This window comes from Lithobates pipiens, unplaced genomic scaffold (genome assembly GCF_037356315.1).
Source record: "Lithobates pipiens isolate NorthernLeopardFrog02 unplaced genomic scaffold, aLitPip1_a1.2 Scaffold_8, whole genome shotgun sequence".
In the NCBI taxonomy this organism is placed as follows: domain Eukaryota; kingdom Metazoa; phylum Chordata; class Amphibia; order Anura; family Ranidae; genus Lithobates; species Lithobates pipiens.
The window spans coordinates 172,649,845-172,665,330 of NW_027507903.1; the positions used below are offsets into that span (position 1 = coordinate 172,649,845).

General features: G+C 38.6%; 1 protein-coding gene across 4 annotated transcripts in view; it reads right to left on the minus strand.

Moving 5' to 3' along the window:
* The window catches only part of RELN (reelin), a 651,259-nt gene that overhangs the window by 77,421 nt on the left and 558,352 nt on the right, over window positions 1–15,486 (minus strand). For all 4 annotated transcript variants that reach the window (XM_077471873.1, XM_077471875.1, XM_077471874.1 and 1 more), the window contains exons 43-45: window positions 11,544–11,691; window positions 6,476–6,734; window positions 4,758–5,007 (exon numbers count right to left, since the gene is read on the minus strand). In XM_077471873.1, the coding sequence (XP_077327999.1) occupies window positions 4,758–5,007; window positions 6,476–6,734; window positions 11,544–11,691 (657 nt within the window). The remainder of the gene's footprint in view (window positions 1–4,757; window positions 5,008–6,475; window positions 6,735–11,543; window positions 11,692–15,486) is intronic.

Consider the following 15,486-nt stretch of genomic DNA (forward strand, 5'->3'; position numbering starts at 1 on the left):
CTGGATGAGTGTCAGACAGAACACGAAATAAGCTGCATGAGCGTTGAAATGCAGATCTGGCCCAAACAACTATTGCTTGACTACAAGGCAAAACTCTGTCAGTATAACTCTCCACTCTACAAAGTCCAACCCCTCTTTATATAGCCACTGTGCTACATTTGACTCACTAATTGCCTCAGATGAGACATTCCAATACCCAAAGCCCCCACTACATAAACCACTTCATCCACTTTCCTAGTTTTGGCCATTTACGTAGTTCCCTCCTGTCACCTGTAACCCTTGTTACTAAAAAAGTAATCAGTTTACATCCCTTCTGGCCATTCTGCCTCCCATACCTACTATAGATCTACTTACATTTTGTATGCTCACACCTCTTAAACTGTAAGCTTTTTTGAACTGGCCTTTTTTATTTCATGTGTCTATCTTCTATCTTCTTGATATTTTTTTACTGGGATTTGTAATTTGCTACCCTATATTATTTACACGATCGAGCCTCTGACTGAAATATTGAAACTTGCAGCACAGTAAACACTGAAAGAATATCAATTTTGTTGCTGCAGCCTGAAATATATATATATATATGTGGAATAGAACATTTTACTTACGTGGGAAAAGCACAACTCAAAACATTTTATTTTGCAGCCAGGAAACCAGAGAATTAATAAATCCATTTTAATGCTAGGGTTGATGAACCACTCTGAGGACAAGCAGGGAGCTATCACTGAAGTGCCTAAACTCTGCCTGTCACTCCCAGGCAAAGTTCTCTAATTCTGACCTTTGGTCACTAACATTATTAAACCCTTCCTGACCTACTCCCGCTCCCTGTGTGTCCTGATCATGCCAATAACCACTAACTGCTGATAAAAATTTGTGTCTGCTTGGAATGAACAATGCCACCTAAGGCTGAACTCCAGTCAAACAGCCAAATATCTGTAAAATTATTTCTAATTGGCACCTCTGCCAGACAGCACAACTAGGTTCTGCCACCCCTGTTAACTCTACACTGCAGTTAAACAATGCATCCTGGTACCCAATTTAGCCTCTAATTACGAAACGAAGCAGCAGCAGCATACTCTGCTCACCTCTCTCCTACAAGAATGTCAACAATACGGCCATCAAAGCCAACTAAGGCCTGCACAGTTTGTGCACTTTTGTTGGGGCAGTATAAATCTGTATACTTGCATTTCACATATGACTAAACTGTTAGTAGGATAGGGTGACAGTTAACCACACTCTTCTACTCATTTGTTTCTTGTTGCACCAATACAAACTGTCCATTCTAGCCTCCCTGCCCCCAACAGCCCCAGCATGTCCTATGATATCTCACCTTATTGGTAAGATATTAAGACAGCAGTCAGCTGTGCCCAAGCTTTGACATCTGTTCCTAGCTGCAGGTATTTGCTCTGTGTATGGCTACGTTTGAACAGCCACAGCCATCAGCCAGCTATTCATTTAAACAGGCTGAGTGCCCATTGTTATTCCCATGTCCCAGTCATTTCAGCCACAATAATCTGCTGATTCTTGCCACTGGAAATCAGGGGCTGAAAATAAACAGCTGTGTGAAAGAGGCCTTAGTGACAAACTGCTGTATTGAACATGTACTGGCCTCTATATCAGGGTGATAATGGAAGGTTTTGGGCAGCACCAAGAGGAACTTGCACACTCCAATATATTCAGAAAGTAAGAAATATGATTCTGCAGTGCATTTTTAATGGGTATTGTATCTGAGGATTAAATGTTTAAGATAAAGGGGGATACCACAGAAAGTGATAATAAGGCTAGTAAAGCAGCATGATGGTGACTAACAAATATCAACATGTTAAAGTAGCAAAGAACATTTACTGCTAATTTTGCTAGTTTTCCTTGTATCCAACCCGAGCAAATGCATGTAATCTAATCTGACAAACGGATTTACTCATCTCTAATTAAAACATAGCATAGGTTAATCTATACATACCTGAGACAGTGCCACAAAAGTGTTGCATAAAATACACTTAGGGTGTTGTTTTAATGATAATAATTATGATAAATACAAATTACAAAACATCTAATTTGCTAGCAATTATCTTACAACGAAGGAAGCTATTTTTCCTCTAAATGTCAGCGACAATGTTAGATTTAGCAAGAGGAAGCCAATGGTGAGAGGCAGCTTTTCTGCTGTGGGATTTATTTATTATTAATAATACAAAACAAAGTAAAATTATAGAGAAATTAGAAATTAGCCTTGATCAGTCTGGTTATACTAAACTGTTAAGAACTTACTTGTGATGGGCTGCTATACACTACTGTAAATATGCATGATATTATTGAAAGTCAGAATGTTTCAGGTAAGTGGTTATGTCAGTAAAGAGACATGACATCTAAAAGAATTAATGAGATTTGAATGAAAAAGAAGTGGCGCCAAACAATAAATATAGTGAATAGTGAGTAGAGCTGCCCCTTTCACAAGTGAATGAATCACCAACAAATCGCTTGAAAATATAAAAAGTTGGCGCCAACTCACATATTATTATGACTTAGTGCATAAACAATAACCACACAAATACAAATTTAAATAAGAAAAAGTCCTCAGATAGGAGACCAAATACCAAAGAAAAAAGTCTGTGTACTAACAGGTACTCTTAATTAGCCGTGCTTCACCTTCACTCGTGCGGATGGCTAAATCATGGGAGACTTCATATGCTTAGATCATTTTAAGGTGCTAATGTGCTAGCACCAACATGTACAGCAACAGCACGTCTCAGTGTGCATTCAACTGCAGCAAAAACTGGAATCAACCATACCGGAAATCATGTCAGCATAAGCGAGCGTGCAGCCTCAATGTATTTTGTGATCAACAAACTCATCAAGAAGCTATGAAGGTTTTGCTGATGATCCAACAGTATCCCTGTACTCTGCCCAAATATCCCATACCTTGGAGAATTTTTTTTAATTTATATAGTGGAACCATTTTGTTGACAATATTCTTCCAATAATCTAAAGTAGGGGCCTGGGTAGATTTCCATTTAAAAAGTATAGACTTATGTGTGTAAAACAATAAGAGGCCTATCAAAGTTCTCATAGACCTAAAGGTATCCAGTAAATGAATGAGACCTAAAATACAACCGTCAATAGATAATGGTACAGCAATAGTGGTGACTATGCAGATACATTGGGAAACCGCTGACCAGAATAATGTTATGCCTGGACACTCCCAAAATACATGCAGGAACATGGCAGGGTCAGCCCTTCAGTGCCAACATTGTGAGGAGCGTGAGGGATAAGTCTTATGTAACCTTTGAGGTAGTCATATTTATATATGAGTTAGCGCCAACTTTTTAGATTTTCTAATGATCTAAAAGAATTAGAATACAAAAAAAAACGAATGCAGGTAATAGGCCATTGATAACCCAAGGAGTGTGATTTATCTATGTAAGGAAGAAACACAACAATTTTATGCTCTGAGACATGAGCAGCATATGTGCTTGCATTGTCATTGTAATATGCTGTTTGTAAAAAATGACTGCTATGTCAAATATGCTTTAATGGCTATTCTTTCACTGTGGTTGCATATTGCTAGCAAAATGTAATGAGGAAATTAGGCCAAGTGCAACTTCTTGTGCTCACAATGTATAATGAAAGAGGCAATGCTATGTAAAAGCACCAATTAAATTTAGCAGCATATAGGATGTGTTTAGATCATTGACTCTGACAAGGTAGGTTTGACTTCAATGGATTTAATGAAAAAAAATGCCAAAGATAGACTGTCTAAGGGTACTTTCACTCAGATTTTCTTTATCTACATTTTAATGGTTTTCAGTAAAACAGAATAGACTCTGAATCACTATACAGGTCTATGTTTTTGTTTTCTATCCTATATAAATGTTGGCATTCTGCTTTTATTACTTTGTGTCTTTCTTCTTTAAAACTGCAGTGTGCTACCTTTTAATACATCTGAGTTTATTTTTGTAAATTGGAACTGTTGAAATACCTAAAATGTGTGCCAAATTTAAACTCATTTTAAATGATTTTTGTAAGGTTACCATGATGGAAATAAGAAAAACATGCAAAAGAACAGAAACAGAATGAAAGTAGAAAAAAGGTTGTGTTATTTAGAAAATAACAGTGGTAACAAATGGCATAAAAATAGAAATAAATGGACATTTCACTGCATTTTTCAACAATCTTCCCATGAAAAAAAAACATATTGTTGTAGAAGTAGCCTACCACACACAGTGCTTCACAGGCATTAATGTGGAGATCACCTAAAATGTTCTGAAGAGTGAATGCGAATATTAAGTGGAGAAAAGGTCATCTAAACCATCATATTTCCTAAAAAATAATTACATTCTACCATTTTTACCAACATTTTCCACATTTACAGTATAATAGGGACAACCTGAAATATTTTGAAACCCCTGTCTGCGCTCCAAACTGGTGTATTCTACTATTTTAATTGTTTTTTTCAAGGAAACAAAAAACTAAAATGACAAAACTAACTAGCACACCCATGCTGATACACATGCATATGGACAACAGTATTAAAGGTAAAACCAATAACTCATTATAATAAAATGTATAGTAATAATATGGTATCAAAGGGTCACATACGGTCACATATTTAAATGTATCTCTTAAGAAATGGACAGAAAATATGTTTGTGTTATGCTTGAGGCAAATACTCCAAATGCTGGTTTAGAGAGCTGTAGAACTCAAGATGTCTGAGCCTTGGTGATTTATAAAATTGTAAATGTAAATGCTTACATTTATTTTCTTACCATAACAGGAGTCTGTAACAGAACAGGAAGCTGCAAAATCAATCTGCAAAAAAGAATCTTCATTGACTACAATGTCTGTGGTGACCACATAACGAGTGCTGGCCTTCTCAATAAACACAAGGGCATCTCCAGCAGAACCACATACTGACATCTTAGTGCCACCGGGATGGAGAAGCCATTTTCTGTTGTCTAAACTTGTGAAGTCATCCTCTAGCACCGTGTTTCCAGATATGTTCCCACCAATAAGAATCTACAAAATACACAAGTAACGTCAAATTTTGAAAATACTTTTATGAATGATTATCAGGTACTTTTCATAAGCACATCACCAGTAACCCACTGGTTTCCAACCCAGTGTCATTATAATGGCTACTGTTCACTCTCCTTACAAAGTAATATACTTAATAGCATTAGCATGATTCAGTTAATTTGACAAGAACATGACTAACGAAGTCACTGATTCAACCTCCCCAACATCCCCCACTGTGATCCCTTTGTGAGTTTGGGACCATGTCTCTGGACATCAGGAAAAACAGCAGTAGAAAATTGATGAAATTGTGTCCCCTGCCTGAAACCAGAACATGCAGCATAGAATATTTCTCCTGGCTGGATGAGATGAGAGGCGGAAGGGGCATCAGGGGTTTATTTAGACTCCGAATAACTTCATAAAGAGCACCTTTCATTATTTCTGTATTGTTACATAAAGGGTACGTCAGTTGCCTAGGGTGGAAATAAAGTTCACTATAATAAAAATTTTAATAGTATGTAAACCACAACAATGGATTTCTCACTCCTACTCCCCACATTTGCTCTGCTAAATATCTAATGAAAAGTGTTTTTTAAAATATGTTTGTGACAATACAATAAGTATTGTCATCCTATTGAATGTCTTGTCTTCAAGTTGTAGATGTTCTTCGTCTGGGCTGTGTGATACTGTGTGTTGCCTAAGGTGCCTGTAAGTGGCCTGGCTGTCAAAAGCAAGTACCCGACATTACAAGGGCTTTTTCATCACTGCATCATTGCTGTTAGTGAACATTACCAGCAGTGGTCTGCATGGTGGTAGCCTGCTTAGTAATGGCTGCTTTTTGTGGTGGTACCCAAGAAGATGTTGGCTTCTGAAAGGTCACATGAGCATATCCCTATAAAGTATTTTTTTTAAAGCTAATGGATGTCTAAGGTGTCAAAATCTAAATAAAAAAAGAGATTTGATTTTTGCACAATGGGTGTGAAGGGGAGGAGTTTAGTGCCAGCATAGCAGTATCATCTACCCTGGATGTCAGCTTTAAAGGCAAAGTTCACTTTTTTTTTCTAAATTACAGCTCCCCTATGTACCAATATAGCATTATTGTACTTATTTTGCAAAATTAAAACAGCTTTCCATTATTTCTTCAACTGCTTACCTAACTCTCTTCATAGCCATTTAAACACACTACTCATTTAGTTCTGCCTTACTCCCTGGTCAGGTCAAGACATAGGAAGGAGTTGACCAGCTGACCTCATTAGCACATACCCTGCATCATTTGCCCTCAGCTGGTCAACTCCTTCCTGTGTCATGACCTAAAGTCTGACACAAATGTACATTAATGCCATATTAGTACATAGGGGAGCTGGAATTTAGAAGAATAAAAAAGGTGAACTTAGCCTTTAAAATTTATAATTACCTAATGGCTACAAGATGCCATAATTACACAATTTGACTCAAATAAACACTCTCTTACTTGATCTATAACCCATGGGCTGTAAAAATGCCCATTGTCAGATGGTTGCCACAAACGTAGGCGGGTGGAGGTAGAGCGAGCCTTCAGTGGGATCTCTAGTGCAATATATCGTCCTACGTTGCTGGAATTGCTGAAGAGAAATTCTTGTAGAAGAGTCCATGATAAGCCACCATCCCGTGAATACTGCAGTAGCACTGGCTGACTCCGAGGGTCTGGCACTGCTTTTCCACAGCCTAACCGCATAAAAAACTGAACAAACCTAAAAAGAGAATGATTATTTACATCATATCAATAATAATCCTGACTACATAAAAAAATTCAGAACTTGTTTTGTAACACCTGTAGTCATTACTTTATATAAAGTATTGAATACATTTTATACATTTCAAATGGTTATAAAATCTCCTATCCACAGTACTACAGTACTGTACAGTACACCGCCTGATTACCTATAAAAGGAAAACGATTAACCGTTCCTTATGGGGATGCAAGTTCCTTGGCTATAATACTGATGCAATTGGGCTTATCTACTATGGTTATCGCAAATGATGCAGCAACTTGCTAATTCTCAAACATTAAAATAGACTTTGCTCTGTATTTATGAAGCTGTGAAAGACTGTTGCGAAACCACTATAGCAGGTCAGTGTTGTAACACCAGATATACCACCATGTTTTGGTCTGAACCTGAGGCTTAGGAATATCCACCAGCTCTATGAAATCGATTTAGCATGTGAATCTGTGAATTTTCAAGCCCATGTTCAATAGCATACTCTGAGCTATGCAAGATTGAGTCCAATTAGCATCAGACCATTTATTGCCAGGCAATTCCATGGCAAATGCTAAACAGCACACCCACAGCCCTGGTAATGTATATAAAGCACTGCATTCATTTATGTTTCCTCTGGACAAACTGTGACAGTTTGTTCTCTGACTGATTTGCAGATATGTTGTCAGGAACATGATGCTAACCATCAGGCTAGGACATGCTGTCTGGCTAATGCACCTAGCAAGCTGAACTACATGTATGTCTTTTTTATTTATTTCAGGTTTCAGACATTGAATGTACATCTTAAGTTACATTTTTTAATAATAAAATGCTTATACAATGCATTGTGCATTTATATTAATAAACCAGGACTGCTACAATTGTGTGAAGGTAAAAAGGGCATTTTTTTATTGTCTCAAAAAGAGCATGCAACTGCTTTCCATGTCCTATAAAAGAACTGGATACATGCCTGTCAACATTGGTGGGATCTTGTAAGAAGCTAAGCACTCCCATAAGCACATCTTACTATGCATTTGAAGGTGTTCAATGTAAAGAAACAGAATCTATATTTTTAAAGATTCTGTTTCTTTACATTGAACTCTTACATTGAAAAAACAAAAAACAAAACAAAAACATATTGCCGCCATTAAAATGCAGGATCCATGATGTCCAGTGATGTAAGCTACATTATTCATGACTTTCTGCTGCACACCAATCTGTACACAGCATATCACTTCTGGTAAATGGTGCATTCATGCCACTGCAGAAATATAAACACAACGTGGGCTATCCGGAGTGATGAAATGCCACTGAGCATTATATGGCCTTAGACTTCAATGGGGATACTGTAAGGCCAATTGAATTCAGTGGCAGCTAATTTGAACACTGGTGCACCATTCAGAGTTGCCAAACACTTGGAAGACCAGTCACATGATCTGTGAAAGTCCTTTGACAAACTACACCATTCAGAAAGTATGTTTTATTCTACCAATGATAGAAAAGTTGTTAAAGCTATGTCAAAAGCAGAACACAAGACACGCAAGAGATCTACTTCAATCAGCCAACATTCCTTGAAACAAATAGACAGACAGTTAACGCATACAAGAAATTGACAAACATTTGGTGCGTAACATCACACTACAAGAGAAACTACACATATAATTCAAACACTTTCACATTTATCATTTGCTTGTCTGCTGCCATTGCGCTACTGCACGCACATGCACTTTTCACCAATACCTAATTCATTTTTCTGCCAATCTGATAGTAAATCAGCCCCAGTGTCTTCAAGATTTTCTAGATCATTGACTGGGAACAAATATGTTCTGACTTTGTTTGCTTTATGCTATGTTCTGGGTTAATAAATAAGTACCACAGTCAAGTAACCAGCATTTTTAGAATGAGGTTAGCAATAGCAGCCCCTTAATTTTTTAATGGGAATGTACAGTGATTTTGTACATATTTTTTTTTTCTTGTTTTAGTATGCCAGAACTAAAAATAGAACATTTAAAAAAATAGTTTTCTTTTTATAGTCAGGTAAATATTGTATATTTCATAATATTGTGTAGAATAGTTGCTTTGTAGATATGCTAAAAGAAGCTCATTCTTCACAGAACTCCAATGAGTCATCACATCAGTGACTCCATTGTCAGATGTGGTTTTGCCTGCTGTCTATATAATCCACAGTGTTCTGGGTACCCTTTGCCATGAATGAAAAAACATGTTGTTTTTTTTCCACAAAGGAGGCATTTCAATCGCCTGGGATGGAAATACATTTCTATATAAAAAAGATAAAGTGTATATAAATTGTAACTATAAACAATTTTTTCAACTTTAGACTTTTAAAGTGGTTGTAAAGGCAGAAGGTTTTTTTTTTTACATTCAAGTAATCTGTGCAGCTTACCCCAATTATACTCACCTGAGCCTGGTCTCGATCTAGTGATGTGCAATAACCAAGGCTCTTTCACTTCTCATTGGCTTAGAGAAAGCAATGGGAGCCATTAAGCATTAAGGAGGAAGCGGGGGGGGGGGGGGCTAAGCCATAATTGAGCTTGCACAAGTGCTGAAAGCTTCCTATGTGCCGACTTATCATTATCAGTTAGCACCACTCCCAGCTCTCTCTGTGGACTATGCCATGGAGAAGAGAAAAGGAGGAGGTGCTATGCAGTCCTAACAAACTACTTGTCCTGGGGTGACAATACTACAGTATGATCATTGAGTGTTGTCACAGAGAGCAAAAAGTGTGTCACTGGAAGGATCACCATGTGAAAATAAAGTTAAAAAAAATAAAGAAAAAAAATGAATGCAGCCACCAAATCTAAGGACTGGAAAGCATCAATATAATATTTTTTCTTTTTGAGTTTAGATACAATAGGTTTTAAAATCCGTTGAAGACAACACTGTTTTAGTGTGAAAATGTTTTAGAATATTTGTAAATGTACATGTTGGCATCTTTTCCCCTGTTTCTGAATATGACTTAAACTGGCTTTAACCTGTTCAGATCCGCGCTATAGCCAAATGACGGCTACAGCCCGGATCTGCTTTGCCGGGAGGCCATCTATTGAAGTCCTCCCCTTTCAAAGCTGGCCACACCCCCTAATGGGAATGCATGGCGCACGCTGTGCTCACCCGAGTCAATGAGACTTGGGTAATCACAGATCCAAGTCCCGGCCCCTTACCACGTGATCAGCTTGCAGGGACATCGGTTCCGAAGTGGAAGAGCCACCATGCCCACCAGTACCACCTGCCAATGCCAGCAATCAGTGCCACGAGTCAGTGCCCACAGTGCCCACCAATCAGTGCCCACAGTACATCAGTGCCACCTATCAATGTCCACCAGTGGTGCCAATCAGTTCCTCATCAGTGCCATCTCGCAGAGCTGCCCAGTGTCACCTACCAGTGCTGATCAGTACCCATCACTACTGCCACCCATCAGTGCCAATCACTGCCACCAATCAGTGCCAGCTCTCAGTGCCACCTATCAGTGCCAGCTATTAGTGCCCTTCAGTGCCACCATTCAATGCCCTTCGGTGCCGCCCATCAGTGCCACTCATCAGTGCCCACCAATGCCACCTATCAGTGCCCACCAGTGCCGCCTATGAGTGCCGCCTTATCAGTGCCCATCAGTGCAGCCTTATCAGTGTGCATCAGGGCAGCCTATCGGTGCCCATCAGTGTAGCCTCATCAGCGTACGAAAAATGACCTGTTTGCAAAATTTATTAACAAGATATAAAACGGTTTTGTATTTTTTTTTTAATCGGTCTTTTTAAATCTTTTTAAGAAAAAATTAAATACCCAGAGGTGATCAAATACCACCAAAAGAAAGCTCTATTTGTGGGGAAAAAATTATAAAAATTTCATTTGGGTATAGTGTTGTATGACCACGCAATTATCATTCAAAGAGTGACAGTGCTAAAAGCTAAAAATTGGTGTGGGCAGTAGGGGGGTTTAGGTGCTCAGTAAGCAAGTGGTTAAAGGAAATATGTCATGCTGTGTATTGAGTAAAATAAACAAATCATAAGCGTTTGTATGGGTATGAGAGTGCGCACCTGTAGTCTGGAAATTATTATGAGGAACTTTACGATAAACAGATTTTTCTTTTATAGGTGGGATGGAATAGGGTTTACTCCTCCACTATTGATTTATAGCCTTCAGGGATCCTGGCAGCAAGATGTACCACCCTTGAACTTTGTTGTGACAAACCATACTCTGCCCTAGCAGAATCAGGATTACCTGTTGAAATGCATCCTCCACTTATTATTATGGGGAGGTCACATATACTGCATCATACTCCCTCTTATCTCCAAGAATAAATGTAGAATGTACTTCAAAGCCTGGTACTATACTTAAAAAGCAAAGATTAGTCTGCTAAATCAGTTTCAGATTTCTGGTACATATTCTGTTGAGAGAGCTCTATAGACACAGCAGTGGACTACACTTTATCCAATTTTCTGTAAAACAGAAAAATCTCCTTTGGGTACAATTCTTAAAGTGTTCATTACATACAATCACACATGTGGTGTAAATTGCTGTTGCCCAATGTCAGTTTCAAAAACTCATTGGCAGCATACAGTATATTTTAAAATCAAACTGGTACAATCAGTTTAGTAACTCATATTCCTGCCATTATAACAGCTGGTTTTATCACTTATCTTTGGATGTACAGGATTTATTGTGATCAATGAATGTATGGAGCTAGAAAACATTGCCATAACACAAAAGAATGGTTTAATGCTTCCTTCTGTCATTCATGAGGCTAGATGAAATGTGCTGTGTAAATATAGATGAACATGTTCCACTTACCGAGCTAAAGATAAATCTAGATCTCTCGTCATGAGCATCCTAAGGCCTTCATCACTGAAGAAGAGATTGTTTCCGCTGGATAGAATTCCACATTTCCTGGAAGGTTTTCCACCACTTACTAGAAGGAATCTATCTGATTCTAATTGACCTGAGGAAAGAGAGAAAACTTGATGAAGTGCAGGGTTTTCAAAATACTTACACTGATTAATGACTCCCTGTGGCTATCTAACATACCCGCTCAATATGACCATTAACCTAAAGTGCAATCTGAGACCACTTCTCTTACAATTTCCTCTAATTGGATACCTTAAATGATGCACGGGGCATTGTTAAAGACCATATAATTAAAAGTGTTCTGACTAGTAAAATAAAAACAATAGGAGACACTTTACCACATCATTAACTTTCTCTAAATACCAGCAGGAGAAACAGGAAATGGCTGAAATGCACTCACTCCACAGCTGCACTGTTATCATGCTGCATTATGCCTAAGCCCACAAGTGCCTTATGACTATCATGGCCCGATATCTACTGTACATTTTCATCCATTTGGTGTTTCTGTAATACCTGAAATCCCGGTATATTTCTGAGCCCTGGTTCACACTAAATGCGACTTTTCAAATCACACGATTTCAAATCTGCAGGTCAGTGCGACTTCAGGTGTGACTTAGCTGACATCTGTGCGACTTCATGCACAGACGTCTATGCAAGTCACACCTGAAATTGCAAAAAATAGTACAGTATTTTTTTCAAATCTTTGCGGCACCGCAAAGTCGGTGTAGCACTGTTTTGAACAGTTCCATTAGCAAACAATAGGGTGCGACTTGCCAAGTGATTTGGACCTGTCAAAATGCATGATAAATTGCACCGGTGTGAACGGGAGCTTAGTGTTTTATCTAATTATGCTTTAAGGATGTCACAGTTGGCAAATGGAAAAAACACTGTTAAATATGCCCAGCAATGTTAGGGCCCTTGCCATACTAAAATATATGTAAGGGGCCATTGACCTTCAACATAAGGAGCACTGATCACCAATATAAAGGAGGACCTTCTTCACTCATCAGTAATGTAAAAGACATTATTATAAAACTGATCATTGTTTTAAATTTAATATTTTTTTAGCACAGGTTCCCTGAGACCTGAAAGTTCTCAGGGACCCTCTGAAAGAGAAAAAGGCCAATCTAGAGTATATCAATTACAGCCAAAAATGAGAAATACTTTATAGCGCTTTGAAATATATAATGGGGTTAATTTTACAAAACTGGAGTGTGCAAAATCTGGTGCAGCTCTGCATAGAAACCAATCAGCTTCCAGATTGTTATTTGTCAAAGCTTAACTGAACAAGCTGAAGTTAGAACCTGAATGGCTACCATGCAATGCTGCACCAGATTTTGCACTGTCCAGTTTTAGTAAAACAAACCCAATATATGCATAAATATTTTTGTACCTGCACAGCTGTGGATAACAGCCATAGGTTATGCTGCAGCTCCTCCCACTGAAGAATGTGCTTTCATATTTCATGTCTGAGGTTTACAACCACTTTAACCACTTCAGCCCCGGACCAATAAACAGCTTAAGGACCAGAGGTCTTTTTACAATTTCGCACTGCACTGCTTTAACTGGTAATTGCGCGTTCATGCAATGTTGTACCCAAACGAAATTTGCGTCCTTTTCTTACCACAAATAGAGCTTTCTTTTGATGGTATTTGATTGCCTCTGCAATTTTTATTTTTTGCGATATAAATGGAAAAAGACCGAAAATTTTGAGAAAAAATGATATTTTCTACTTTTTGTTATAAGAAAAATCGAATAAACTCAATTTTAGTCAAACATTTAGGGCAAAATTTATTCAGCCACATGTCTTTAGTAAAAAAAATGTCAATAAGCGTATATTTATTGGTTTGCGCAAAAGTTATAGCGTCTACAAACTAGAGTACATTTTCTGGAATTTACACAGCCACATGTCTTTAGTAAAAAAAATGTCAATAAGCGTATATTTATTGGTTTGCGCAAAAGTTATAGCGTCTACAAACTAGAGTACATTTTCTGGAATTTACACAGCTTTTAATTTACGACTGCCTATCTCATTTCTTGAGGTGCTAAAATGGCAGGGCAGTACAAACCCCCCCCCCCCCCAAATGACTGCTTCTCCTGAGTATGGGGATACCACATATGTGGGACTTTTTGGGAGTCTAGCCGCGTACGGTACCCCAAAAACCAATCACTGCCTTCAGGATTTCTAAGGGTGCAAATTTTTGATTTCACTCCTCACTACCTATCACAGTTTCGAAGGCCATAAAATGACAAAATAACACAAAACCCCCCCAAATGACCCCATTTTGGAAAGTAGACACCCCAAGGAAGTTGTGGAGAGGCATGTTGAGCCCATTGAATATTTTTTTCTTGTCCCAATTGATTGAATAATGACACAAAAAAAAAAAAAGTTTACAAAAAGTTGTCACTAAATGATATATTGCTCACACATGCCATAGTTATATGTGGAATTGTACCCCAAAATATATTCTGCTGCTTCTCCTGAGTACGAGGATACCACATATGTGGGACTTTTTGGGAGTCTAGCTGTGTACGGCACCCCGAAAACCAATCACTGCCTTCAGGATTTCTAAGGGTGCAAATTTTTGATTTCACTCCTCACTACCTATCACAGTTTCGAAGGCCATAAAATGCCAAAATAACACAAAACCCCCCCAAATGACCCTATTTTGGAAAGTAGACACCCCAAGCTATTTACTGAGAGGCATGTCGAGTCCATGAAATATTTTATATTTTGCCACAAGTTGCAGGAATTTTACAATTTATTTATTTTTTTTGCACAAAGTTGTCACTAAATGATATATTGCTCACACATGCTATGGGCATAAGTCAAATTACACCCCAAAATAAATTCTGCTGCTTCTCCCGAGTACGGGGATACCACATGTGGGGGACTTTTTGGGAGCCTAGCCACGTACGGGATCCCGAAAACCAAGCACTGCCTTCCGGATTTAAATATAAAATGCTACCAAAAAAACTGTTAGCGATCGCAGGGATCAGGCCTGACTCTGCGATCGCTGCAGTTATGTGTTTAGTGTTTTGTAAGTGACAGTGATCGATCGATACTGCACTTGGGTGGGCTGGGCAGAGGGGCAAAACGCAGGTGCTAGCAGGTATCTGGGCTGATCCCGCTAACAATGCGTTTTTTTGGAACCCTAAACTGCTGGGGACGCTAGTATAGATCTGATCAGATCAGATATTGATCTGTTCAGATTCTATACCACTACGGGAGGTTTATGCTTTGCGTGTGGGTGTCGCAGACCCTGACCCTAAAACCTAATTGATATCACCCGCCGGGTGATCAGGGGGTTAAACCTTTATTGGGTAATAAATGGTGGGTGCCCTGATGCTATAAAAAGCAAACTAACCAGAGTCACCCGTAACACTTATACGGTGATCAGTGGTGAAAGGGTTAACTAGGGGCAATCAGGGGGTTCAAATTTTTATTAGGTAGTATATGGGGGTCCCTGTCGCTATATAAAAACCTGACGGGGAATCTAAATAACTAACTGGCTATCCAGCGTCACCAGTGACACTTATACGGTGATCGCTGGTGAAAGGGTTAACTAGGGGCAATTAGGGGGTTAAAACCATTATTGGGTAGTATATGGGGGTACCTAACGCTATAAAAACCTGGCGGTGAACCTAAAAAAATAACTAGCTACCTAACGACACTAGTGACACTAATGCAGCGATCAGAAAAACGATCGCTTAGTGACACTGGCAAAAGGGGGTGAAAGGGTTAACTAGGGGCAATCAGGGGGTTAAAACCATTATTGGGTAGTATATTGGGGTACCTGGCGCTATAAAAACCTGGCGGTGAACCTAAAAAAAAAACTAGCTACCTAGCGACACTAATGCAGTGATCAGAAAAATGATCTCTTAGTGA